At 47.5% G+C, this 23,455-nt stretch overlaps 6 protein-coding genes across 9 annotated transcripts; 4 read left to right on the top strand and 2 right to left on the bottom strand.

The window, feature by feature from the left end:
* The first annotated feature begins 4,915 nt into the window (after positions 1-4,915).
* LOC131883029 (ras-related protein Rac1) lies at positions 4,916-7,595 on the top strand. Of its 4 annotated transcripts, none has more exons than XM_059230362.1 (6): positions 4,916-5,204; positions 5,778-5,881; positions 6,064-6,227; positions 6,303-6,484; positions 6,549-6,746; positions 6,816-7,595. In XM_059230362.1, the coding sequence occupies exons 3-6, from the start codon at positions 6,185-6,187 to the stop codon at positions 6,969-6,971; spliced, it is 579 nt and encodes a 192-aa protein (XP_059086345.1). In that variant the 5' UTR covers positions 4,916-5,204; positions 5,778-5,881; positions 6,064-6,184; the 3' UTR covers positions 6,972-7,595. The 4 variants fall into 4 exon arrangements, with proteins under 4 accessions (XP_059086345.1, XP_059086343.1, XP_059086344.1 ...); XM_059230360.1 differs by having other exon boundaries at positions 5,972-6,227; XM_059230363.1 differs by lacking the exon at positions 4,916-5,204 and adding an exon at positions 5,265-5,283 and having other exon boundaries at positions 5,972-6,227.
* Positions 7,596-8,580: 985 nt separating this feature from the next.
* Positions 8,581-12,876, top strand: LOC131883018 (uncharacterized). The gene is made up of 6 exons (XM_059230344.1): positions 8,581-10,402; positions 10,482-11,030; positions 11,103-11,358; positions 11,427-11,633; positions 11,717-11,910; positions 12,345-12,876. Exons 1-6 carry the CDS (start codon positions 8,725-8,727, stop codon positions 12,578-12,580), a joined length of 3,120 nt encoding a protein of 1,039 aa, XP_059086327.1. The 5' UTR covers positions 8,581-8,724; the 3' UTR covers positions 12,581-12,876.
* On the bottom strand, positions 12,514-13,570 carry LOC131883030 (transmembrane protein 18-like). The gene is made up of 4 exons (XM_059230364.1): positions 13,272-13,570; positions 13,070-13,187; positions 12,930-12,984; positions 12,514-12,838 (listed from the first exon to the last, which is right to left on the bottom strand). The coding sequence occupies exons 1-4, from the start codon at positions 13,329-13,331 to the stop codon at positions 12,649-12,651; spliced, it is 423 nt and encodes a 140-aa protein (XP_059086347.1). The 5' UTR covers positions 13,332-13,570; the 3' UTR covers positions 12,514-12,648.
* Positions 13,571-16,035: 2,465 nt separating this feature from the next.
* LOC131883026 (clathrin light chain-like) lies at positions 16,036-17,520 on the top strand. The gene is made up of 2 exons (XM_059230357.1): positions 16,036-16,632; positions 17,124-17,520. Exons 1-2 carry the CDS (start codon positions 16,205-16,207, stop codon positions 17,350-17,352), a joined length of 657 nt encoding a protein of 218 aa, XP_059086340.1. The 5' UTR covers positions 16,036-16,204; the 3' UTR covers positions 17,353-17,520.
* On the bottom strand, positions 17,451-20,792 carry LOC131883022 (V-type proton ATPase catalytic subunit A; the record flags this gene model as incomplete). The annotated part of the gene is given in 3 exon segments (XM_059230351.1): positions 17,451-18,101; positions 18,165-19,455; positions 20,553-20,792. Coding segments are annotated over 3 exon segments (1,848 nt in total). The 3' UTR covers positions 17,451-17,736.
* An 836-nt stretch (positions 20,793-21,628) lies between these two features.
* On the top strand, positions 21,629-23,451 carry LOC131883033 (E3 ubiquitin-protein ligase parkin-like). The gene is made up of 2 exons (XM_059230366.1): positions 21,629-23,037; positions 23,111-23,451. The coding sequence occupies exons 1-2, from the start codon at positions 21,873-21,875 to the stop codon at positions 23,356-23,358; spliced, it is 1,413 nt and encodes a 470-aa protein (XP_059086349.1). The 5' UTR covers positions 21,629-21,872; the 3' UTR covers positions 23,359-23,451.
* Positions 23,452-23,455: the final 4 nt, after the last annotated feature.

Here is a 23,455-nt window from a genome sequence, read left to right as displayed (position 1 = left end):
TAACATAAACATTAATTTCTTGAAAAAAAAAATTATTATAAAAATTAGGAGCACACTTTGTTAGCACTACCTTATTTGACATATACAACCGCTTATAATATTTTTACTTTTTTGATATTTCTTAATCGCGAGAAGCACTTATTGGATAGATATGTAAGGTACATGATTGTTAACGCAAATAGTTTCACACATGGCGATTTGGGCATAGAAGAAGTAACATAGCAGAGTAAAAACCGAGTTTGTTGTCGTATTTTACTGCAGCTGAATCGGTAACCAGTGGAGAGTGCAACTCAAGCTGATGGAAAGCAGCGCCTCTACAATCAGAAACTATACCCTAGCAGCCGGTCAGCTGACANGTAAAAATCGAGTTTGTTGTGGTATTTTACTGCAGCTGAATCGGTAACCAGTGGAGAGTGCAACTCAAGCTGATGGACAGCAGCGCCTCTACAATCAGAAACTATACCCTAGCAGCCGGTCAGCTGACATTCATTCGCTTTGAAAACTAGTCCACCTGGCTAGCTCTCAAAGCACTCCCAAGGAGTCGCTTCCTGTATGATTTGGGCCATTCTGGGTTCTAGGGTTATAGAAAATCTGTTGCCAGTGGGACCCTCTTGAGGATCACAAAATGCTATAAATCTCAAAGGTGTATCGAAGTTATTAAGCTTCAACAAACCACGGAATAACATCTTTGTTTGTCGAGTGTTTTTCTTTTTTGAAAATTCTCGCTAATTCTGAAATATTCATACCTTTAAAGTTCAGAATTAAGGTGATTTTTGAAGAAAGGGAGACATTTTAATCAGCAAAACATTGATCGAATGCATTTGCACCCGCTCTCCATATGCCTCGCTCATGGATAAGTATCAAATGCTACAAAATATAATTCAACCATTTATTTAAGGACAGCACACTTTTGGGCACATATTGGTACACGTGTAATGTGAATCATGCGTCACTTGTGTGGGCATCAATTCATTTCTCTAGAAATAACATAGCTGTGTTTAGTGCAGATGGAATACATACATTGCTGTTTCGCAACAGGTTTGATAATTGGTAATATCAATTTCACAATCTATCACAATCTATTGTCCTGACGGTTGCCTTCTCGATAAATGCATTAGATTTGGGACAATTTCGGACAAATACAATTTCGGACAAAACTGGCACTGCATTTTTTTAATGAATTCAAGGTATGGTCAAGCAAACACAATTTTCACTTGTTTCAGTATTGAAAAAAACTTACATATTTCATCAATCTTGGGATTTAACCTAACCTAACCTTCCTTAACCTTTCTTTAGGTCTTACAGTATCTGTATGTAACAAGGGTCCCTACCCTGCGGTGATTGGACATCGGGCGGGTTTAGCCTATGGTTATCTGGCAGCACTGGCCATTAGGGATTAAGGTGAAAAGTGTACAGTTTCGCTCGCACTTATCGCATTGAGTGCAGTGACTCCAATTCACTGCCCTGAATGCTCTAGGATGTAGTTCCCCAAGTGCAAGAATGATTATAATTAGACTCGGACAGAAAATTTTGTTCGTCTGTCGAGCAGAAACTCGATTCGAGAGGGTTGCACTAACCGGTTTTCTTGTGAATGCCTCGGATCAGCGCTGTCGCACAGCCGAGCCGTCAAACTTTTACAATTTCTGCCCGACGTGAAAGCAACATATTTTGTCAGATAGAATGTCGGAGTCTAACCCTAAATCATAAAGAAACCTCGACTGGATTGTGCATTTTTGTGAGAGAAAAAATCCCAAACCTCTACATAGTAAGTAATTGCCAAAAGATCAAAATTAGTTCAATAAGTTTGGGAAACAATGAACTAATTGCACATGCTTCAATGAAGCCCAGTTGCTACATTGCTCCCCTTATAGAGTCCTTAAACAGTCCCTCGTCCGAATTGCACAGTCATACAGTGGGCCACATTTCCTTTTTTATGATTAGCATTCAGCAACTGTGGCAAATGACTGGCCAAATTAATCATATTTTGTGATAACATAAAACTAGAAAGTTATTCAAACAGAAGCGAATGCCTCTAATGTCCATAGTTAACTCAGGCCATTAATTGATAAGTTTGTTATCTTTATTTTGGCGAGGAGTTCCACAGAAAATATATGAGGCTAGAGCGGCTAGAGCCAATCAAACGCGTTGGAACTAGATCCAGTTTTCATTTTTGAGCTTCCACTTTGCTCCACTTGCCCTGGTTCTTTTTGTTTGATTAAACTCCTTTAAAATGACGAGACATGGAAACGGGGAAAAGAGATGACTTCATCACTAGACTTCTTTCTTCAAGAAATTATTTTTCGAAAATTTGAAGAAAAAAACACTATTTTTCTGTTTATCGAAAATCTGCCAGCACCTAAGAACCGAAAAATTGTTCTATCTACATATATCCTGCCTCTTCAACGGGCTCAAACATTCCTTGAGGTCCATAATGAGTAAATGTCCCGCTAAAGGTTGGGGTTTAACATTAGGAAAATGCTAAGATGAAGAAAGACAGAAATGTATACATTAATGTGTATACAGTTTTGCTTTCCAAGACGAGCCCTTTACAAGCAAAATATAATTTGTTTTCTGGAAGGATATTTCAATGCCCAAGCTTAGTATGCCTGGAAAGAACTCCGAATATATATGCTTTCTAGTTGATGATATATAATAGCTGAGTGATCTGATGTCTGATGTATTCGAGGCGGCACAGTTCCCCCAGAGGATGTTAGTTGAATCTCACCTTTGGAAGACATCCTTAAAAGGGAGGAGATGTGGCGCAGTGATTAGAGAAGTTTTCTTTCAAGTGAGAGGTCGTTGGTTTGATTCTCCTCCCTGACCTTTCTCATGGAGACTTCTGTTCCATAACTTATCTAAGATTAAGAGAAAAATGTGGTGCTTGCTAAAAATCATGATTTCTTTATGATTTTATTTCGGTGATGGAAAGCACTGGCTTTTATTTCCTCAAATTGCCTTCCAAATGTTCGTTGGTACTAAGGTTTAGGGAGTGCCAGATCTGCCTTTTTCTCCAAATACCGTTGAAAAACGCCTTATGACTATTGCCCAGTGCTTTTGATGGTGGCAAGTAGCGCAATTGTCAACAAGAAAATTTTCGCCAAACATGAAATGGCCCTTCATATCTAAGTCAACTGGAACTGGGTAGAACTACGGCACTAGGTTTTGTAACGGTCTGAGACCAACGTGTGGTTGTAGCAGAGACTCACTCGCATTATTGGAGACCAAGAATTAATGGGCATAAAGGGAATCCTTGAACAACCTCTTCAATCTCACATAGAATTGACGTCGTCTCTAGATGAAGGCAGTTTGTCACAAACAGCTGGTCACTTTCGGTGTATTTGGAATCACGTCCAATTTCCTCAATATCGACAACGAACAACATCAAATGGCTGACTGCTATGCTCCAACCCAATCTCGGGCTATAAGAACCTGTCTTATTACAAAGTCACTTAGAAGCCAGTCAGCGAGCCAGTGTGTGTGTAATTGGAACCAAAGTTCTACAAAAAGGACCTAGGGTATACGATCAAGTGCGGCTTCGCCAATTCGAATATTGAAGGGATTCAATTTGGCCAAAGGTTGGCTTGAATCCACGCACGAAGAGAGCCAATTTAACATTTATGAACGACACTTGTTTTAGCTCTCTGAAAGCTCTTGAGGAGCCTTCGTTTGATAACTTAGCCTTCTCCGCAACAGAACACAGAGAATTCTAATGAGTATTTTTCTGGGTGCCCTTTTTCGTTTCGTTACTTCGGTTTCGTATTTTTCGAAAAAAAAAGTCTAGTCATTACAATCTTATGGAGTTTACTAGAATTTTTGAGGCTTAATTACTCTTTGCTAAGGGATTGAATTACAGTTAAGGTAAGTGTTCAGTCAACAGTGTATCTTAATAAAAGTGTTTACTCCTTAACGAACACAAAACATACTTTATAGCTTGAAAAGGCAGTTTTTGATAGTTCCCTATTTTTACAAATGTTTACTTCAAAACCTGAGAAAAGTTTTTGGTCTAATCTGATGACTTGTATTTTGGTTTTTTATTACTTTCATTGTTATGAAAATTGGGCCAGTAACCTCCAAAACAAAAACCCGTTAGCTCCGACAAAATATGTTGATTTCACGTCGAGCAAAAATCACAGACGTTTGACGGTTTAGATGTGCAAAAAAGGTGAACCAAGGCGTTGGAATGAAACCGGTTAGTGCAACCCTCTTGATCATTCACCCAAAGAGTGGTAAAATCCGACTCGAATCTCTTAATAAATTGAGTGATGTTGGGTCGTGTATAATCCGATCCGATTCGTCAAAAAATCCCCATCTTTAGCCCGATCAACGGAAACTTGGCATTATTGACACGTCAATAATCTAATGGTCAGGCCCAATCGTTCGACAAATCCGTTCTCCTTCAAATATCTCATCTCAATAAGCCCGCCTCGCATCCTGATTTTGTCCTCATGGGCCTCGGCTTCTCTCTCTTCAACTTTCACGCCCCCCCACTCTTGACCTCGGTGGCGAACTGCTGAAACCTTCAAAACTCGAAATCCCTTGGCCCAAGTTCACGCCGGCATGGGTCTCACTCGTCCCCTGCTCAGTCCCACCGGTCCCACCCCACGCTTGATTTCCACTTGTCCACCCAACCTCCCTCCTCAATCTTCTTTCCTCCTCCTTCACCTTGCTCCATAACCTTCTGGCCTAGCCATTCCTCCGCACCCTCGGAGGCCATCTTCGGCCCTGCGATCACTCGCCCGCGACCTCCAGGACGAGTTTTTTTTCTTCGGTCGGCGCTACTCCCTCACCCACTCAACAACCTGACCCCCCTTGATCTGGATAGAGTCAGCTTGTCGCCCCATGTGGCGGCTGCTCTCGATCTCCGCCATGGTGTGGCCTGTCCGCCGGAAAGGCATGGCCGAGGCCAGGCAGTCTTATCTGGAAGCTGGCCCTCCTCAATTCTTGCCTGCTAGACGGGCAGTGCTCGGTGGGCTCGCTTTGGTGGGTTTGCTGGGTTTGCTGGGCTGTTGAAGTGCTTTTTTCTTCTTGGATCTGACTCGTCGACTTGGTTTGGCATCCCGAGAACCCGAGAACTAAATAAGGGATTGGCCTTCATCGCGTGTGGGAGGGAAGAGCGAGTGAGTGAGTGGGGCACGGAGAGACATTGAAAGAGTGAGTGTACCACGGATCCCCAGCACCACGGCCTGATCACGGGCCAGCTTGAGGTGAGCTGGAAAACCGCATCCCATTAGTCAGATTTTGGTCAATAGCCGCACAACGGGAAATGGCCGTCGACTCATTGGGGTGAGCGTCACAGGTGTGCGAGTCATTGGGCCACCATGAGCACGACGACGACGACACGCCCTGGTCGTCCACGTTGGCCAGAGGAAAGCTCTTGAGAGATATAGGCTAGAAACAAGTGACTGCCTGACTCCCCCGGGTCCTCGGGGTCAGGGTGGAGGCCAGAAGTGGGTCAGGATAGCCAGATGCCCAGTAATTATGGGTGAAGGCCGAAAAGGACACTTTGACCAGAGGGAATGTCAAGCATCCTTCGAGGTTTGGGAGCAAAGGTTCTCTTTCGATCTAGGGGCTTTGCGTGGGAGGTACTGGGCCGTGTGTAAGGAACAATAAGTATAGCCGAGTTTGCCCAAATGATTAGTCAAGCAGTTCTGTTGACCAGGGTCAAGACTTGATTAGCATGATTGATAAAGGTCCTCTCATGTCACTCCCATCTATTTAAAGCCTCATGTTGGCTTTCATACGTAAGAATAGTCTTATTTTAAACATTTCCCTTTCAGACGCCCCGAATTGAAGAGCGGTTGTTCACTCTGAATATCGATCAACGGGAAGTGCAGACTTGATAGGAGGCCTCTGAAATCTCCGAAATCCTTGAGAGGTGAAGGTGAGAAACTCACTGCGGATCTGTCAGTTGTTGGTACCGCGTGATTGGTCTTTGTCTATCACACAAGTCTCAAGTACAAGAAATTCTCAGGAGTGTTGGCCAGAGCGGAAACGACTTTGCCTTGTTCCACACCACGAGCATCTTTTACACATTCAGAGATAAGACGTTGTGTGACTTCATAGGACCTGTTGCCTTCGTCCGAGATAAGACTGAGTAAAGGAAGCCAAGAGGTGGGACACAAAAGACGCTAATAATTTCGTTCACACCTATTCCTGGACGAGATTGAAAGGTTTAGCGGGCACAATGCAGGCTATCAAATGTGTGGTGGTGGGCGATGGTGCCGTGGGTAAGTAATCCTTCTTATCTGTGAATTTGTTTTGTATCAAAAGTGACTAAAAAACATTTTGTGTGCTCCTCTCAGGAAAAACCTGTCTCTTGATCAGTTACACAACAAACGCCTTCCCTGGGGAGTATATCCCTACAGTGTTCGACAACTACTCGGCCAATGTGATGGTTGATGGGAAGCCCATTAATTTGGGATTATGGGATACGGCCGGACAAGAAGATTACGATCGACTACGACCTTTGTCTTACCCACAAACAGTGAGTGGTCGTTTTCGTCCGTGATAGTGGCATGCGTTTGAACGTGGGTGTTTTTAATTTGTAGGATGTCTTCCTGATATGCTTTTCTCTGGTCAATCCCGCCTCATTCGAAAATGTGAGGGCCAAATGGTATCCCGAAGTACGTCACCATTGCCCCAGTGTCCCCATCATCCTGGTCGGTACGAAGTTAGATCTTCGAGACGAGAAGGACACCATCGACAAACTCAAGGAGAAGCGCTTGTCACCCATTACATATCCCCAGGTGAGTGCCAATCCCTTAAAACCATGAGTCAAACCGATGATTTCATTATGCGCTTTTCTATCTCTCCAGGGCTTGGCTATGGCCAAGGACGTTGGAGCTGTGAAATATTTAGAATGCTCTGCCTTGACGCAAAAGGGTCTCAAAACGGTATTCGACGAAGCAATTCGAGCGGTGCTGTGTCCAGCTCCCAAGCCTAAACCCCGGCGGAAATGCAACCTCCTCTAACCCAACCCCTCCCCCTCACTCCTCCCACCCGCACTGAGTATGCGAACCATCCACGGGGTCAAGCCACCGAAGCTGTGGAGTGACCCCGCCCGTTCTTGGCTAGCCTTGTGAGAGAGGTGTGTCTTCAGTGCTACAAGTGATAACGCAATAAGAGAGTTACGCGGCATTATTAACAAATGTATCATGATATCTACGAATAACCCTGGAGTGTCTTTGGGTCTCCTTTTCTACGAATAAGAGCTGAACGCTTGTTGGGGCAGTGGTGGTCTCGGCTCCTTCGACGACAACGAAGGATGAAAAGTGAATGTGACGGCAGTGTATTACATTCTACCCCTTGCATCTGAGTGCCTCGAACAGTTATGTCCATACGATCCGGAACAATTTGCCGTGGTTTGGGAGCCTAGTCTGAATTTGGACCCTGGCTAGTGTATTTTTTTCTACCGTCTCGCAACACAATTTCCTGAAATTCAGATTTGTAAACGGGATCCAAACCTAACCCGAAATTCTAACCCAAGCTGCACCGATTATCCGAGGCTTTTGGTCATTCAACAACCCGATTGACCGTGTGTCCTAATGCCAATTTATACAAAGCAAAGAAGCAAATATAGCTCGCCTATGGTAATACTCAACGTTCTTCATTATTCTGACCTTTTTCAGTGCCCTCGCCAACAACCAACTCATGTTATGCCGGAGGTAGAATAACGGTTAAACAAGTTAGTCGTTTGTTGTGTTATTGCAAGCGTTTATCTAGTTTCCCTTAAATGACGATTTCATAGGACCTTTCATTAGGACCTCTTTACAAAAACGTGCTCTTGCCTCCATAACGTGGAATAAGTGCCTGTTTAGAAAAATATGTTTGAAAATTCAAGCTTTCGCATTATCCGACCAACGAAAGGTTTACAAATAATTCAGTCTACAAATGAAAATTTTCCAACATTCTAAGTCCTCGCATCTTTTAGTATATTGGCTCGTCAATATTAAATTGCTACAAGTGAAGATACATGGGAGTATACATCACATAGTCTCACTCTGCCTTTGTGATTTGGCCTCTATCAGTAAATAATCACTCATTTTGTCTAGTTTTGATATACACCAAAAAAAGGATGCAATAAAAGCGCATTATAACGCCTCGCACAATCCGTAAGTCTCGGCACCTGGCATGGACGATACTCGATAGCATGGACGAAAAGAGGCCAAGGCTCCGATTTCTTTTCCAGAGTAGGTTCATGAGCAGAGGTCGGTCAATCCCCACCTAATAAACCTCTTTCACTCAGCTAAAATATCCGTTGATGAGAACGTTGGATCTGCTACTGCCTTGAAAGATCTTATGAGCCTCTGATGGTCGTCTGGCCAGTGGCTATTTGATCCTGACCTGTCCTCTGATTTTCGAACCACTGAAGCCACTGAAGCCACTGAAGGGCTGGACTTTGTCACGCTGATCTTGCACGAAAGGTAACTAAGAATAAAAAAGTTATAGTCACCCTGTGTCTGTGTTTGTTATTTTGATGTTGGCTTGGGGTCGGTCCGGCCGTGCTTGGTCCTTGGTGGCTCTGCTCCTCTCGGCTAAGTGGATGGAGCAGAGGAACGCCGCTGCTAAATCAAGGAAACGGGGCGGCCAGCCAGAAAAAGAAAAGCCAAGAACAGCACATCAGAAGTGGAGAACAACAATCACAATCGGCGGCATTCTCCGGACCCAGTATTGGTGGGTGTGACTCCAGTCGGTCGCAGTGATTGATTGTAACAATCCGCTGCCATGGCTTCGTCCTCCAACAACCCCTCAGCTCTTCTGGAAGAGGACTCCAACGCCATGATGGATACGCTCCCCTTGGCCGAGAGTACCTTGATTATGGAGGGCGACCTGGCGCCCTTGGGCCAGATCCCTCATCGACAATCCTCCTTGAACGCCAATTTGGAGAGCCGAACCGCTATGTCCCTGGGTGGGCTTTCCACCATCCCGGGGGCCCATGAGGATGAACCCGAAGAGGACGAGGAAGATGAGGACGAGTTTCCCGAAGAGGACGACGAGGATGACCCGGGCGATGAGGACGAGGACGACGAAGAGGATGAGGATGCGGTGGAAGATGAGGAAGATTCCTTACTCGAGGATATGGACGATGAAAGCATGAGCATGACCACCATGAATGTGGGTGATGTCACGCTGGGCACGGATTTCGACGATAGCCTCATGGGCGGGGAAGATGATGAAGAGGAGGAGGAGGAAGACGACGACGAGGAAGAAGAGGAGGGCAATGAAAGCGGCGCCCCGGAAGATGTCTGGAAAGATCGACGTATCCTCAATCCAGCGCTGAAAGCCGTAGTCGAACTCACCACAGATTCCGCCACCAACTCCGGCGGTCAAAGTCCGGCTAGTTCCACGCCAGATCCTCAAAAAGAGGATGAAGCAGATCCCGAGCCCAAACCGCGGAAGAAGCGAGGCCGGCCTTCGAGGGCGGAAATGGCGCGACGAGCCAAGGCGAGGGAAGAGGCCGGTGAAACGCCCGTCGACGAGCCCAAGAAGACGCGGCGTCGTACCAACCCCAAAAAGGTAGAACTCGACGAGAACGGACAACCCGTGGTCAAGCGACGGGGTCGGAAGCCCATGCCGCCTGAGGTCAAAGCCCGAATCAAGGAGGAGAAACGTCTGCAGAAGATCGAAGAACGCAAACAAAAGCGGCTTAAGGCTCGACGGGATCGTGGCGAAGATGTGGAAAGCTCGGGTACGGGTAAGAAACGACAACGCGGTCGCCGTGCCAAAGTATTGTCCGAAGAGGAGCTGGCCGAGCGTGAGCGCATTCGCAAGCAAAAGTATGAGGAGTTCAAGCAACAGAAGCGAGAGAAAGCCCAACAACGGTTGGAACGGAATGCGGCTTTGCGCGAGTTCCGGAAGAAGAAGAAAGAGGAAGAAAAGAAACAACGCGAGGAGTATGAGAAACGTATGCAGAACCTCCGAGCCAGCTTCTTGGACGAGAACTCGCACATGTCAGCCGGAGGTGCGGGCGAGGAATCCATCCTCGACGAGAGTTCCATGCAGTCCGCGGGGGGAAGTAAGTTACCCCGATGGGCCATGGGCAATCTGGAGTTGTCCCAGCTCAAACAGATCAAACAAGTGAGTGCGGAAACTCTCTTCGAGTATTGTTGGCCACCGGGTGGAAAGATCTCGGAATACTACTTCTTGCAAGAGCAAGTCACGGAATATCTGGCTATCAAATCCTTCAAGCGCAAGTACCCGCATTGTCTACGACGCAATGTGGAGGCCGAGGAGCGAGATTTCCTCGTCGAGATGAAAATCGTCAACGAAACTCAAGCCGATTTGGGCCTCACGGCCATCCCCGCCACTCAGGTGCTGGACATCATGTCTCAGGACTTCTACGATAAGTACGATGTGTACATGACCGTCAAGTCCGAAAGGAAAGACCGAATGAATCGACAAAGTGAGTTTTATGTCCGTTGAGCGTGAAAGGCCTGTAGACATTTTCAAATGTAATTTTGATAACTCTCTCCTTCTTTCAGCCAATTACAGTACCGTGACCATAGAAAAGCACAAGTTTGCAGATTTCGTCGAGAAAGCCGTCCAATCCGCTTCAGATTGGAACAAACAGCTCAACCAAGAGAAGCGGGAAAAGCGACGCGCTTATTTCGACATGCAGACCTTCATCATCCAAAGACCGATGAACAATCGTGGCCGGATGAAAGTACTACCTACTCCAAAATTGGGGAACTACCCCGTGGCCTTGATTCCAGGACAGTTTGTGGATTACTACAAGACATTGACCCCCGCCCAGTTATCATATTTGCCTTTGAACACCACTTTGCATGGTCCACCCCCGGCGCAAATGCGCTTATCGGATATTGGATCTGATGGCAAAGACTCCGCGGTGGGTTCCAGTGATTGCGATTCCTCATCGAGTTCCGATGATTCGGATTCCGATAGCAGTTCGTCTTCGGATTCGTCTTCGGAGGATGAGGGTGAGAAACCTAATGTGGATAAGGACAAGGAGGTCGACGAGAAAGAGAAAGACAAACCATCGGCAGACGATGAAAAGCCAGACAAACCTATTGGTAAAGAATCTCTTCACGACAACGATAACCTTAATGATTCCCTCACCGTGTTGAATATACTTTTAACTTTAGATGCCGAGGTACCTGGAGCCACGTGCAAGATTTGTACTGGTGATCGTGTTCGGAACAAGATTGGCCAACCAGAAAAGCTTCTCCATTGCTCAAAGTGCTCCCAAAGTTGCCATCCCACATGCGCCGGTTTGACCTTGGAATTGTTAGAATATGTGACCAAATATAAATGGATGTGCACGGAATGCAAAGTGTGTTCGCTTTGTCAAGACCATTCGGATGAGGAGAAAATGCTCTTCTGTGACCTTTGTGATCGAGGGTAAGCCATGATTCGGAAAAATCTTAATTTCTCTAATTTCTGTATCTAACCCGATATTTTTATATTAGGTATCACACCTATTGTGTAGGGCTGGACACGATCCCAAGTGGTCGATGGCAATGCGGCAAGTGCACTGTTTGCTCATCTTGCAATGTACGCGATCCCCCGGGAACGAACGTGCTTCAGAGTGAACATCGTTGGGTGTACGAGTTCAAAACGAGTGCTCTAACCGGCAGTAAAGTGTATTCGCACGCCATGTGTAAGCCGTGTCATAGGTGAGTTTGTTTTGATTTGGATTGCTTTGATAGCCCTTCACCTGATTTGTTTGCTTAATCCAACATCTTCTCTCATGAACTAGATCGTGGAAGAAAGGGAGTTTTTGCCCGGAGTGTACCGTTGTCTTTGGTCGTGAACCTGACAAAGCGCAAGAGGAGATCGAGTATTACAATTGTTGGGTATGCACCCGCCCACATCATAGCTACTGTGTGGGTCAGGCTACGTTTATCTGCGGGTTCTGCCAGAAGAAGACACTAGAGAAGAGCCTGGGTTCAGGTAATTTGGCTGGGGGATCCAGCTCCGGCGGGTTTCTATCCAATGAGAATTCTCGCAATTCTCATCGCAGTAGTCGCCGCTCGGCAGCCACCAGTTTTGCCCTGCTCTAAACGCGTGTTCCTCGTCTGACTAAACGGCTTGCAGTGGGACTGGAGCAGCTGGGCTTGCCTTGCATTTGCGTTATGCTAACCGCTTTCTTGGGGCATTTCCCCGCATTAACACTCATCAAATGTCACTGCCGTTGTTGCCGTTCGTCTGTCTTGTCTCTTGCTCTGTCTGCCTTTTTGTTGTTTGTGCGTGTGGGCGTGTTTCTAACTCAGCATCTCAATAAACCCGACTGTCCATCGTGTATGTAACCGACAACTTCGCGTTGTAGTCCAGATCCATGGAGCATTAAAATGCCAGAGTTCAATTCTTTACCCCTTCCTCTCTAGTGGCACGCAACGCCAATTTGCGGGACTTTTCCGAGCCCGCGGGCAACGGTGCGCCCACTGCCTCGACCGGCCTACCAGACCGATCCACGTCGCAATCCACGGCGGGTTATTCTCGACGCGCTTCCTTGGAGTATCAACCCGTCACTTGCGATGTGTGTCAGAAAGTGTATAAAAATAAGTCCACCTTGTATTCACACAAGAACCGAGATCATGGAGTCAAGTCTTCCATAAAATAAGCATCATCAACGAGCCATCGGAGTTCAAGCTGCAAGGCTGATGACTAGATTCAAAAAAGGACATCGCCTCACTGATCCTTTTTGGACGTTTGCCGCTCCCTGACCCTGTCCTTTTGTACCCTCAAATCCCGCATCAACTGGGTGCTCACGTAAAACCAATTGGCCACGATGGAGGCAGCGATCCCCAAGAATGGCATGGACATCACGATCGAGATGAAGAGACCATGGCTGTCGAAATACTGATGGGCCGTGAAGAGTCTGTAATCGCAGAAAAATAAAGACACACCCGAATTAGACACCATGTGGCATGATGCTCTCATGCCTCCACTGATTTTGGATCGAGACTTACTTATGGTTTTGAGCGCAATACGCGTTAATATCTTCGGCTTGATAAACAGTTAGTACTGAAATGGTAATCAAAGTATTAGCAAGTGAAGTAGTCAATCGGAAAAATATGAACCATTTCATTGTAAACTTATGATTACGTACATAATGCGCAGAAAATGGTGGCTTGCACAATGGCTATTCGCCGTGTGAAGAAGGCCACTAGACCCACGAACAAATGGAACCCGATCAAGTAAAACAACCAGGGCTCCTCCCAATCCAACTGAAAACGATCCAGAACGAAAACGTTCACAATGATACGGTAAGAATGTAAGAATGAATATGTAGTAACGTGAGAGTCACTTACACTAGCCAGATAAGTGTACACGCTCTTGATCTCATCCGTGGCAATGGGTTCCACCGTCATGTCAGTGGTTGTCAGAGGCGGTCTTGTCACTTCAATGGTCCGAGGACAAGAATCGATCGAGAATGGGTCGTGATCCAAGGCTAGTATGTGGATGACGAGGCCAGTTTTGTTGCTTTCCCACGGTAGGGAGCGCGAGTGTTTGTTTTGAATATGATAAAGAGCGTTACCACATAGAAGACCTCTATGGTTACCCCTTACTATTTCATCGCAACCCTAGTAGACGCGAAAGAGAGCATAGCACGTAGCCTGGATCAGTTCGATTTTAAAGTTCCCCGAGCTAGAACGGCTAGAGCCTGTGGAACCATTAATTGTTGACTTACAAGACAAGGATGTGAACGTGCTGCTGACTGTTGTCTTAAATAACCGCAGAAGCCTATTTTTTTCGCAAATTACAAATATTTCCAGGTTTGTTTAAAAAATCAATAGGATAAATGAAATAACTATGAACATCAAATTACTTAAAATCAATTTGAAAGTCTTTCAAAGCAATGAAATAACTGGCAAAACTTTCTCATAAATAATTATAGAAAGAAAGCCAGAAACAACTTGAAACTGACAAATAGCAAAAGAAACGTATGAAATAGACAATAAAAGTATATGTACATGAATATTGACTTATTTGAATATGTGGGAGGGACAATTGATATTTTTGTTTTAATCCATCCATTTGACAAAACAAACATCAGGCATTAGAGGAAAATGGATGGGTGGTTTTCAAGTAGAATTTACTTGCTAGGAAGTTTACATAAAAGTGAGGCTTTATTTAAGGTGCACAAAGTAATAGGGGATGTCAAGTAAAGGAAATTCAAGGAAAAATGTAATCCGGCACCCTGATTTTGGGCATTTTATGGAGAGAGAACTAAGACAAACATTACAGCTAACTCGCACCATTTGCCCATTGAATTTTCAATAATCAAGTGATTTTGAGCAAGTTGTGTTACAAAACCCTACTAAATGAGCATGTGTGGTGTTCATCAGTGAATGCACTATCAAATTGGCTCAATACCACAATACTAATTGCCTAGACAAGCATGTAAAATGGAAGAAATGTCAAAATCCAATGCATGCACAATGCGGTTTGACTGGGCATGTTGTCTTTGATTTTACTCCATGGAATAACGTCAGTTGTCCATGAACGCGTTTACTTGACTAGCCTTATACCAAAGCCCAATCCACTACTAGATTTCAAATTGAATTTTGGACTCCAAAAACTTTGGTCTGAAGCAAAAGTATCCGAAATGGTCAAATAAAGAAGGTCGTATCTGCTAAGGAATATCATTCAATAGGGTACCTCCACGTGGTTTCGTGAACGCAAATTTTGAATACTAAATTTTACCCAGTCGCATTTCAAAATGTGCGTTCACGAAACTATCTGATACTCGCAGCAGGTACAACTGGGTAAAAATCGCATCTCAAAATATGCATTCACGAAACCATGCGGGGGTGCCCCATTATAAGGAAGCTTGCAAATTAATTTGGAGAACAAAATGTACCTGGAAGCTAATTTGAATTCGATGGCCATTCCCAGAGTGAGAATCATAGTCTCATAACAAGTTCACTTAGTTACTTGAAATTTGGTCAAAATTTCCCTGAAACAATTATTCTCAAAAAACTATTGACGGATTGTATCTAAAGCAAATTATTGCCTCATCAAAAACATTTTATTGGTATTTCTAAGTAATTCCACTTCAAGACGTGTTAGATGGCATTTTAGGAAAAGGCTTTTCAAGCAAATGCGTTCATGAACAACTGACTTTATTCCATGGAGTAAAATCAAAGACAACATGCCCAGCCAAACCCTACTGTGCATGCATTGGATTTTGACATTTATTTCATTTTACGTGCTTGTCTAAGGAAATATCATTGTGGTATTGAGCCAATTTGATAGTGCGTTCACCGAATTACACCAAATATGTTCATTTTTGTTGGGTTTTGTAACACATCTCTCTCAAAAGCACTCGATTATTGAAAATTCAATGGGCAGATGGTGTGAGTTGATGTTTGTCTTAGTTCTCCCTCGCCAATATGCCCGGACCACATTTTTCCTTGAATTTCAATCACTGGACATGCCCCTAGTTTAAGCCACTTTACACTTTTGGTGTGCCATTTTTTATGGCTGGGTAATTTCCATTTTTGGGCGTAGTCTGCCATAAATGTTTGATTTGTGAGATCATCGAATCCGATTCATACTCAAAACCCTTAGAATCTGGGCTCATCATGGCCAATCTTTGGGCCCTAGCCGATGTGCCACTGGCCGACCGTTCCCATCCTCCGGTCAGGGATCCCTGATCCACCTCCAGCGAGTAGTTAGCCAATGGCCGAGCTGGGCCCTGGCTTGTCTCGCCGCTGAGCAGCATGCACTTGTGCCGGCCGAGAACGACCTCCCCCTTGCTAGATGCACCAGGGGGAGTTTACCTGGCCTGGACCGAATAAGAATCTGGCCAAGTTGCCAACTTACCTGCCAATGACATACCGGCCTCTCATAGCCACGACCATCCCCCTTGGCTCGTGATCCATCCCATGGGCAAATCATAGCATGAATCAACCTCGTTCAACGCTCGACAATGCCCTGATACCACTACCATGGGCATGCTTGAGCGGAAATTGCCCCTCTGACTATGTTTTTCTACTAAGTTGACTCCCATTTGGGTCACGCTGGGCATAATCAGGCCTCCAACGTGAAGTGAACTTTAAAAAATAGAGGCAGTCAGGCACGCACCCCACGCAACTAACTACCTAACCGAGGGCTCTATCCCGCTGTATGCCAGATTATTGCCAGTGGTCCAGCCGATGCCCGAAATCTTGTCAGGCTTCAGAGTTGGGACTTGCTACTTGCTACATTGATTGATCCATCGGACATCGTTGCTCTCACAATGGATTTGTTGGACAATGACCCTGGCCTCGGAGGTAGCCCACCGCCCATGGACGACCAGGAGCCGGAGTCGGGCTCGGCTTTCGAGGACGATGCCGTTTTGGTCGAGCAGGCCACGCCGGAGGAGGTCGTCACGCCCGCCACGCCGCCCATCGAGTTGAACGGCGATGAGGCTCACTCGGCCGAGGTGGTCGATGATCCCTTGAGCGAAGGCCTGGACAATTTGCACGTGGACGGGGGTGTGATGGGTGGGCCCAGCCCGCCCACCTCGCACTCGCCCACTTTTACCCCCGTCCGGCCCAATGTGGAGCCGGAAACCATGCGGCTGTGGCGGGAGGAGCAACGCCAACGCCTCGAGGACAAAGACCAGGCCGAAGACCAGGCCTTGAAAGATCTCAAGGAAAAGGCCCAGAAGGAATTAAGTGATTGGTAAGCCAGGACCCACCGCACCCTGATCCATTAATTTGGGATGGATTGGGGATTCCCTGCCAGCCCTGACGCGCCCCGTCCAATTAGCCATATAAAGGGGGCGTTTTTCCCCTGTCATCAGTTATGCCAGTTCTGAGTCACGTCCGCTCTAGTAAAACCTGTCAAACGCTTATATTCCCAAGTGAGTTGGATTGTAGGTGGAAGGGACGGGTTCTGAACCTGAGCCAACCCAAGGCCCCTAGCCTCGGTCTCTGTTGGGGCTCGTTATGCTCCTCCAGATATCAGCCAACAGAAAGAATTGATACAGTTAAAAAGTGAGGGTATTGTCATGACCGTGCTATAGGTTGAAAAACTCCCATCGCCCCATTTCCCAATGAAATGGAAAGTTGCCGCTGACATTCGGGTTTGCCCAGGGTACTCACTCGTGTTTATACCCAAACATGTCCCGAATACCCATGGGGTTGCATTTCTGACGACTCATTGTGTTATAGGTATTCCAAGTACGAGGATACTCTCAACCAGACCAAGAATGAGAATCGGGCTACGGAGCAGAATTTTGTGGCCGAGATGAACGAAATTACCCCGGGCACGGAATGGGAGCGCGTTCATAAGCTCTGCGACTTTAATCAGAAGACTAGTCGCAATCACAAGGACACGTCCAGACTGCGGAGCATTCTCTTGCAACTGAAGCAAACGCCCAAGGAGATCAAGGCGCATTAAAGGAGCTGCACCCATCCCACCACGTGATACGAGAAAAAGTGCTTTTAAACCGACATCGATGTACATTTCACTCCACCCAGCGAGTAAGGGCCCAAGTACTCTTTTCCATTGTTTATTTTATGAGAAAAGATCAACACGAAAGAATAAAAAACTAATGGTAAAAAAAAAGATCATAATGTTAATAAATACATCAATCGAACCGACTTCCACGCACACGAGCGGGGAAACCTTGAAAGAGTTTGTTGCATTCGGGAATCATAAAGTCAAATAACATGGGTTCCTGAAGATCTTGATGGCGAATCAATATTTCCGTCGTTCAATTACCCTTTTTCCAACCCGCTGGGGGTGAAAAGAAAGTTAAGCGAAAGGGGAAGTGTGTTACTTCTAATCTTCCAGATTACGGAAGGCCGTTTGCATGCTCTCGTAGAGCTCGTCGTAATCGGCGCGAATCTTGGCCTCGCCTTCCTTGAACGGGTCTTTAAACTTCATGGATGAGAGCTGGTACAAGACATTGCCCAAAGCTTCACGAATCACATTCCACGTGATCTTGTGCTCGGATTGAGCCGTGCTCTCGACCGAATGCCGAGCCAGGTCGTAGAAGCCTACGATATTGCGCAGCATGCCCACGGTCTTGTAGAATGGGCAGTAACGATCGTAGGGTGAATACCCGTTCTGTTGCAAAAAGTCGTCTTTCAAGAGCTTGGCCACTTCAAGCGTGATCTTGTCGGTTTCAGCCAGGGAAGCCTTGCCTGAAATGGAGTATTCGATTGACCAATAGATCCCCGCCAGTAGATGCATCAAAATAAACTTACCGACTAATTGCACGATCTCTGACAAGTCCTCCTCCTCTTGAAGGATCTCATTCACCTTGGTTCTGAGAGCCACAAAGTCGGGAAAGTTCTTCTCATAGTAATCATCCAAAGCTCGAGTGTACTTGGAATACGAGATCAGCCAATTGACCGAAGGGAAATGCTTGCGCTGAGCCAGTTTCTTGTCCAATCCCCAGAACACTTGCACGATACCCAGAGTGGCGGAAGTGACGGGATCCGAGAAGTCACCCCCAGGGGGCGAGACGGCGCCGACAATGCTGACCGAGCCCTCGCGTTCCGGATTGCCCAAGCACTTGACTCGACCGGCGCGCTCGTAGAAGGAGGCCAGTCGAGCGCCCAAGTAGGCCGGATAGCCTGAATCAGCCGGCATCTCGGCCAAACGACCTGAGATCTCACGTAATGCCTCGGCCCAGCGAGAGGTCGAATCCGCCATCATAGACACGTTGTAGCCCATGTCCCGGAAGTACTCGGAGAGTGTGATCCCAGTGTAGATGGAAGCTTCACGCGCCGCCACGGGCATGTTGGAAGTGTTGGCCACCAACGAGGTCCGCTTCATGATGGATTCAGTCTTGCCATCGATCTCGACGGTGAGCTCGGGGAAATCCCGCAACACTTCGGACATCTCATTGCCGCGCTCGCCGCAACCCACGTAGATAATCACATCCGAATTGGAGTACTTACTCAAAGACTGCGAGATCACGGTCTTGCCGCAGCCAAAGGCGCCGGGGATGGCGGTGGTGCCGCCTTGGACGGCCGGGAAAAGTCCATCCAACACGCGTTGGCCCGTGAGCAACGGATGATTGGCCGGGAGCTTCTCGGTCACGGGTCGGGGCTGACGCACGGGCCAGACTTGCATGAGCGTGTACTCTGTTTTTTGACCGTCGAACTCAGTTTCCAACACCTTGTCGCGCACGGTGTAGTGGCCGGGTGGGGCGATGTAGGTCACGGTGCCCTTGGCCTTGGGCGGGAGCAACATCTTGTGCTTGATGAGCGTGTTCTCTTGGACCAGGCCGTAGATATCGCCACCGGTGATGTGGGCGCCCATTTTGATGTTCTGGGGCTGAAAGTCCCACTCTTGCGTGATGCTAAGCGCGTTGGTGTTGATACCTTTGGGAATGTAGATCGACTCGGTCATCTCGTTGATGTCCTTCAAAGGGCGTTGGATACCATCGAAAATGGCATTCATAATCCCGGGTCCCAATTGCACGGATAAGGGCTTACCCGTACGCAACACGGGATCGCCCACCGTCACGCCCGACGTCTCCTCGTACACCTGACCAAAATCATTCCATTAAACCATAATCAACCCCACACACATGTTATGGCATGATATTTAGGTAGGCTATCAACAGGGCTCGGAGTAATACTTTTTATTTTAATCTTATTTTTTTGGGATTTTTAACGGGAGAACATTCAATTTCGTACTCATTGGCTAGAAAAATATATATTTTTTGTAAAATGTCAACATTTGACATAAAGGCTTTTTCCAGAGAGAGAGAGAGAGCTCATGAGCTGATTTATAGAAAAGATCGATTTGCTTTTATAATCCTGACATTGAATCCATGATGATCACGAGGCTAGCTGGGGTACCGTATTGGTAGAGCATCCGCTTTCCAATTAGCGAGTCCTGGTTCAATCTCAGGCCAGCCAAGTCCAAGCTTCTCTGTGGTATTAGATTGCAGCATGAGTTGCTACTTTAACAGCTTAAATGGGCGAACCTGCGGTCATTCCCGAGGTTGGGGTAATAATCTGGGCTGTGACAACGAAGCGGGAATACTGCTCAATTGGGACACCCAAAAACAGATGGCAGGCCGAGCGAGAGAGCTGTTACTTGGTAACAAACCAACAAACAGAAGAAAACCCATGACGATCCTTTTCTGTTAGTAATCTCTAAATTTAAGGTATCATTCAAGTTGGCACCGGCAATGGTATGGATTTGCCGCCCTGATGCATCGTGACATGTTGACAAAGTGACAGTTCACATCCCATAGAATGTTTTCATCAAATATACGTAGTTCGCCAGCCACACCAAGTGTTTTGACAGGCTATCATAAGAAATGATCGGTAATAGGGCACAATCATCAACAACCATTCTGGACATAAGCCAATTATTGCTCTAAGCCCTCCAATATAAAGCGTGTCCACTCATGAACACCAAAATTGAGCTTGATAACAACTAAAATTGAGCCATGTTCAAGCCACCCCTGGTTAAGAATTTGACTGATTTTCGATTATGGCATAGGAAAAGCAACCCATTCAAATCAACCATTTTCGTCTTTTTCATCGATCATTATTCCGAACCCCGGTAATACAATCTCCCGTGGCCCGCCCAATCCTGGACAATGAAGGTAGTGTTTTCATTCAACCAACCTGAATGGTGGCGAAATCGCCCTCCAGACGAATAATCTCGCCCACGAGCTCGTAATAGCCCACACGGACCAACTCGTACATAGCCGAGCCGGACATCTTCTCGGCCGTGACCACAGGTCCGGACACAGCGTGGACGTAGCCAAACATGCCCTCGCGATCCTCATCGGCAATCTTTTTGAGTTTCCCGGCCATGATGACTGGCGGATCAATCCGGCACGGCTACTGACAACGCTCGGAGGTTCCTCAAGGGGTGGGTCGGAAGTCGTCGGGATTCACCAGGTCGGTTCTTCCGCTCCTAATTCGATTTTCTCCACTGAGAACTGAGAGATGCCCCCTTGTCACTCCTAGCAAAGACAGATCATGTGATCCACTGCGTGTGTTGTCCGTCCCCCCCACCCCCCCGTTATACCACTATAGAGGACCATGGAGCACTGTGGACGCCTGGCTGGCTGGCTGCCTGCCTGGCTGATGGAAGGGGGAGGACATAAGAGGCCCAGGCCCGATCAGCCCCACTTCAGAAACACTTGTCACGGCTCAGGGTGACGAGAAGGTGGCCCGGGAAACGCGAGTCAGGGGGAGGATCCACTGACATGGATAGCTCTATGGGCTAGGCATGACATGGAGAGGCATCGAGTGGGGCGTGACCTAGTAGATGGGTGGTGGAGCAGGGTCGAGGGTTGATGGATGGGTAAAAGACACGAGGGACCCGCGTGGATTTTCAATTTTGATGACTCCAGAGGTAGATTAGGTACAATCTTGGGCTCAATGCCAATGAATTCGTCTAGCCATTGGTGTGTTTAAGAGCCAATCTGAGCTCCGGTCAATCGAGCGATAAAATGGCAGGCCTCGGAGTGGCCACCCTCCACTGATTACGAGAGCGGGCCCAGACTAAATATCTCTGGCCTCAAAATCCCGAGCTATATGCCCCGTCATGACCCGATGTCGTCGCTCAACGCCCCCTCGTCGCCAACCAAACCGGATCAGGCCTTGAGTGCCTGGAGCCCTCCTCAGCTCCTGGCCAGCTGATTTTCTCGGCCCGGACCAACTCAGCTGAATCAGCTGACTCCAAGCTATTGATCAGCTGTTGGGTCCAGATCGTCCAGATCCATAACAAACTTCAATCCAAGGCCGGAGGGAGCGTCCATGCTTTGAAATCGACTCCAAATCATTGTCATCGCCCCTATGATCTCTCATGCTCGACTCGCCTTGACTCACTTGCCCACAGCAGCGGGTACCGTGAACTGTATGACAAGCAGGCACCAGGGGTGATTGGAACCCGGTGAATGGGTCACTGATCACCGTGGCCGGACCCATGGATGAATGGCCGCCTGGCTTCTCCGCGTGTGGCATTGGTGGGGCTCTTGGCTGTATTGGCTCATGTGGGGTGGGGGCTCAACCGCCCGCACATCGGGTCTGCCCGTCACCATCCGCACGGAGCAAGGCCAAAATTTGTCCGTTCACATCCAACTCACCTGGGATATGCGGCAAGTCCAATCCGCCGTTTTGGCTCAGCTCGGCCTACCCGCGGCCACGCCCATTCGTTTGATCCTGGCTGGTCGTCGTCTCGCACCCGAGGTCCGCGTGGGCGATTGTGATTTGGGGGCGGGCACCACCTTACACGCCATTCGGGTCCTGACCCACTGTCCCGAGCAGGCCGATGATGGGACCCAGCACCGGCCGCTGAATCAGTCCTTGGTGGATTTGGAGATCTCGGGTGGGGCTCGCACCCAGCCGGCCAGTTCACCCGAGGCTCAAGCCCGGCGATTAGCTCATTTCTATGTGTATTGTGACGCCCCTTGCCATGCACTCCAACCCGGCAAGTTGCGCGTACGATGCGCGTCCTGTCAAGATGGCGGCATCGTTTTAGCCGGAGAACCCACGGGTTGGTCCGATGTCTTGGTCCCGGATCGGATTCAAGGCACTTGCAATTTGGCCGCTTGCCCAACCCGGGGCACATTGAGTTGGGCCCGGTTCTATTTCAAGTGCGCCTCCCATCCGGCTTCCGAGGACACGCCGCCATTGTACTTGATCCGCTCCAACTTGTACGATGTGCCTTGCTTGGCGTGTTTGGACGTGGGCCAGCCCGTAGTGGTATTTGAGTGTCCAGAGAAGCACGTCAGTTGCGTCGAATGCTTCCAGAATTATTGCCGCACCCGATTGAATGAACGGCAGTTTCAGCTCCATCCTGACCACGGCTATACTCTACCTTGTCCGGTAGGCTGTGCGGACTCTTTGGTGCGCGAAACGCGTCATTTCAAACTGATAGGGGACCACGATTACGAGCGCTATCAACGCTTTGGCACCGAAGAGTTTGTGCTCCAATCCGGTGGTGTCTTATGCCCACGGCCCGATTGCGGCATGGGCATCATCATGGACGAGCCTTGTCGTCGGGTGGTGTGCGAAAATGGCTGCGGATTTGCCTTCTGTCGTGACTGCTTACAGGGCTATCATATAGGCGAGTGCGAGGCTCAAACTGAGACCGAGTGTTCAAATGCAGCCCAAAGTTTAATGGCCGTGGGCGAAAACGCCGTTCGAGCCCGGTCGGATGTACGGTACAGCAGATGCAGCCCAAAGTTTAATGGCCGTGGGCGAAAACGCCGTTCGAGCCCGGTGGGTCAACGCTGACCCTAGTTCATTGGCCATTCAACTCACCACGAAGCCGTGCCCCAAGTGTCGCACTCCAACGGAAAGATCTGGTGGCTGCATGCATATGGTGTGCACCAAAGCGGCGTGCGGCTTCCATTGGTGTTGGATTTGTCAGACTGAATGGACCCGTGATTGCATGGCCAGTCATTGGTTCGGATAACATTATAATCCCTGTGATAAAGTATTCACAAAAAAAAAAAATACTAGTCCTATTTGTACTCGCCTCATATCAGTTGTCCTTTCGGGCTAAGAATATA

Source organism: Tigriopus californicus, chromosome 7 (genome assembly GCF_007210705.1).
Source record: "Tigriopus californicus strain San Diego chromosome 7, Tcal_SD_v2.1, whole genome shotgun sequence".
NCBI lineage: Eukaryota > Metazoa > Arthropoda > Copepoda > Harpacticoida > Harpacticidae > Tigriopus > Tigriopus californicus.
The sequence above is the reverse complement of the archived record's forward strand: the minus strand, read 5'-3'. Positions and strand labels throughout refer to the sequence as shown.

Bases quoted from the DNA above. Each gene is read 5' to 3' on its own strand.
- LOC131883029 (XM_059230362.1), top strand. From the start codon at position 6,185: ATGCAGGCTATCAAATGTGTGGTGGTGGGCGATGGTGCCGTGG. The intron at 6,228-6,302 runs GTAAGTAATCCT...TGCTCCTCTCAG, and splicing joins GGTGGGCGATGGTGCCGTGG to GAAAAACCTGTCTCTTGATC. The intron at 6,485-6,548 runs GTGAGTGGTCGT...TTTAATTTGTAG, and splicing joins CTTTGTCTTACCCACAAACA to GATGTCTTCCTGATATGCTT.
- LOC131883018 (XM_059230344.1), top strand. From the start codon at position 8,725: ATGGCTTCGTCCTCCAACAACCCCTCAGCTCTTCTGGAAGAGGACTCC. The intron at 10,403-10,481 runs GTGAGTTTTATG...TCCTTCTTTCAG, and splicing joins AGACCGAATGAATCGACAAA to CCAATTACAGTACCGTGACC. The intron at 11,911-12,344 runs GTAATTTGGCTG...CTTCCTCTCTAG, and splicing joins AGAGAAGAGCCTGGGTTCAG to TGGCACGCAACGCCAATTTG.
- LOC131883030 (XM_059230364.1), bottom strand. From the start codon at position 13,331: ATGACGGTGGAACCCATTGCCACGGATGAGATCAAGAGCGTGTACACT. The intron at 13,188-13,271 runs GTAAGTGACTCT...GATCGTTTTCAG, and splicing joins TGTACACTTATCTGGCTAGT to TTGGATTGGGAGGAGCCCTG. The intron at 12,839-12,929 runs GTAAGTCTCGAT...CTGCGATTACAG, and splicing joins TATTGCGCTCAAAACCATAA to ACTCTTCACGGCCCATCAGT.
- LOC131883026 (XM_059230357.1), top strand. From the start codon at position 16,205: ATGGATTTGTTGGACAATGACCCTGGCCTCGGAGGTAGCCCACCGCCC. The intron at 16,633-17,123 runs GTAAGCCAGGAC...ATTGTGTTATAG, and splicing joins CAGAAGGAATTAAGTGATTG to GTATTCCAAGTACGAGGATA.
- LOC131883033 (XM_059230366.1), top strand. From the start codon at position 21,873: ATGGCCGCCTGGCTTCTCCGCGTGTGGCATTGGTGGGGCTCTTGGCTG. The intron at 23,038-23,110 runs GTTCAAATGCAG...TGTACGGTACAG, and splicing joins GGCTCAAACTGAGACCGAGT to CAGATGCAGCCCAAAGTTTA.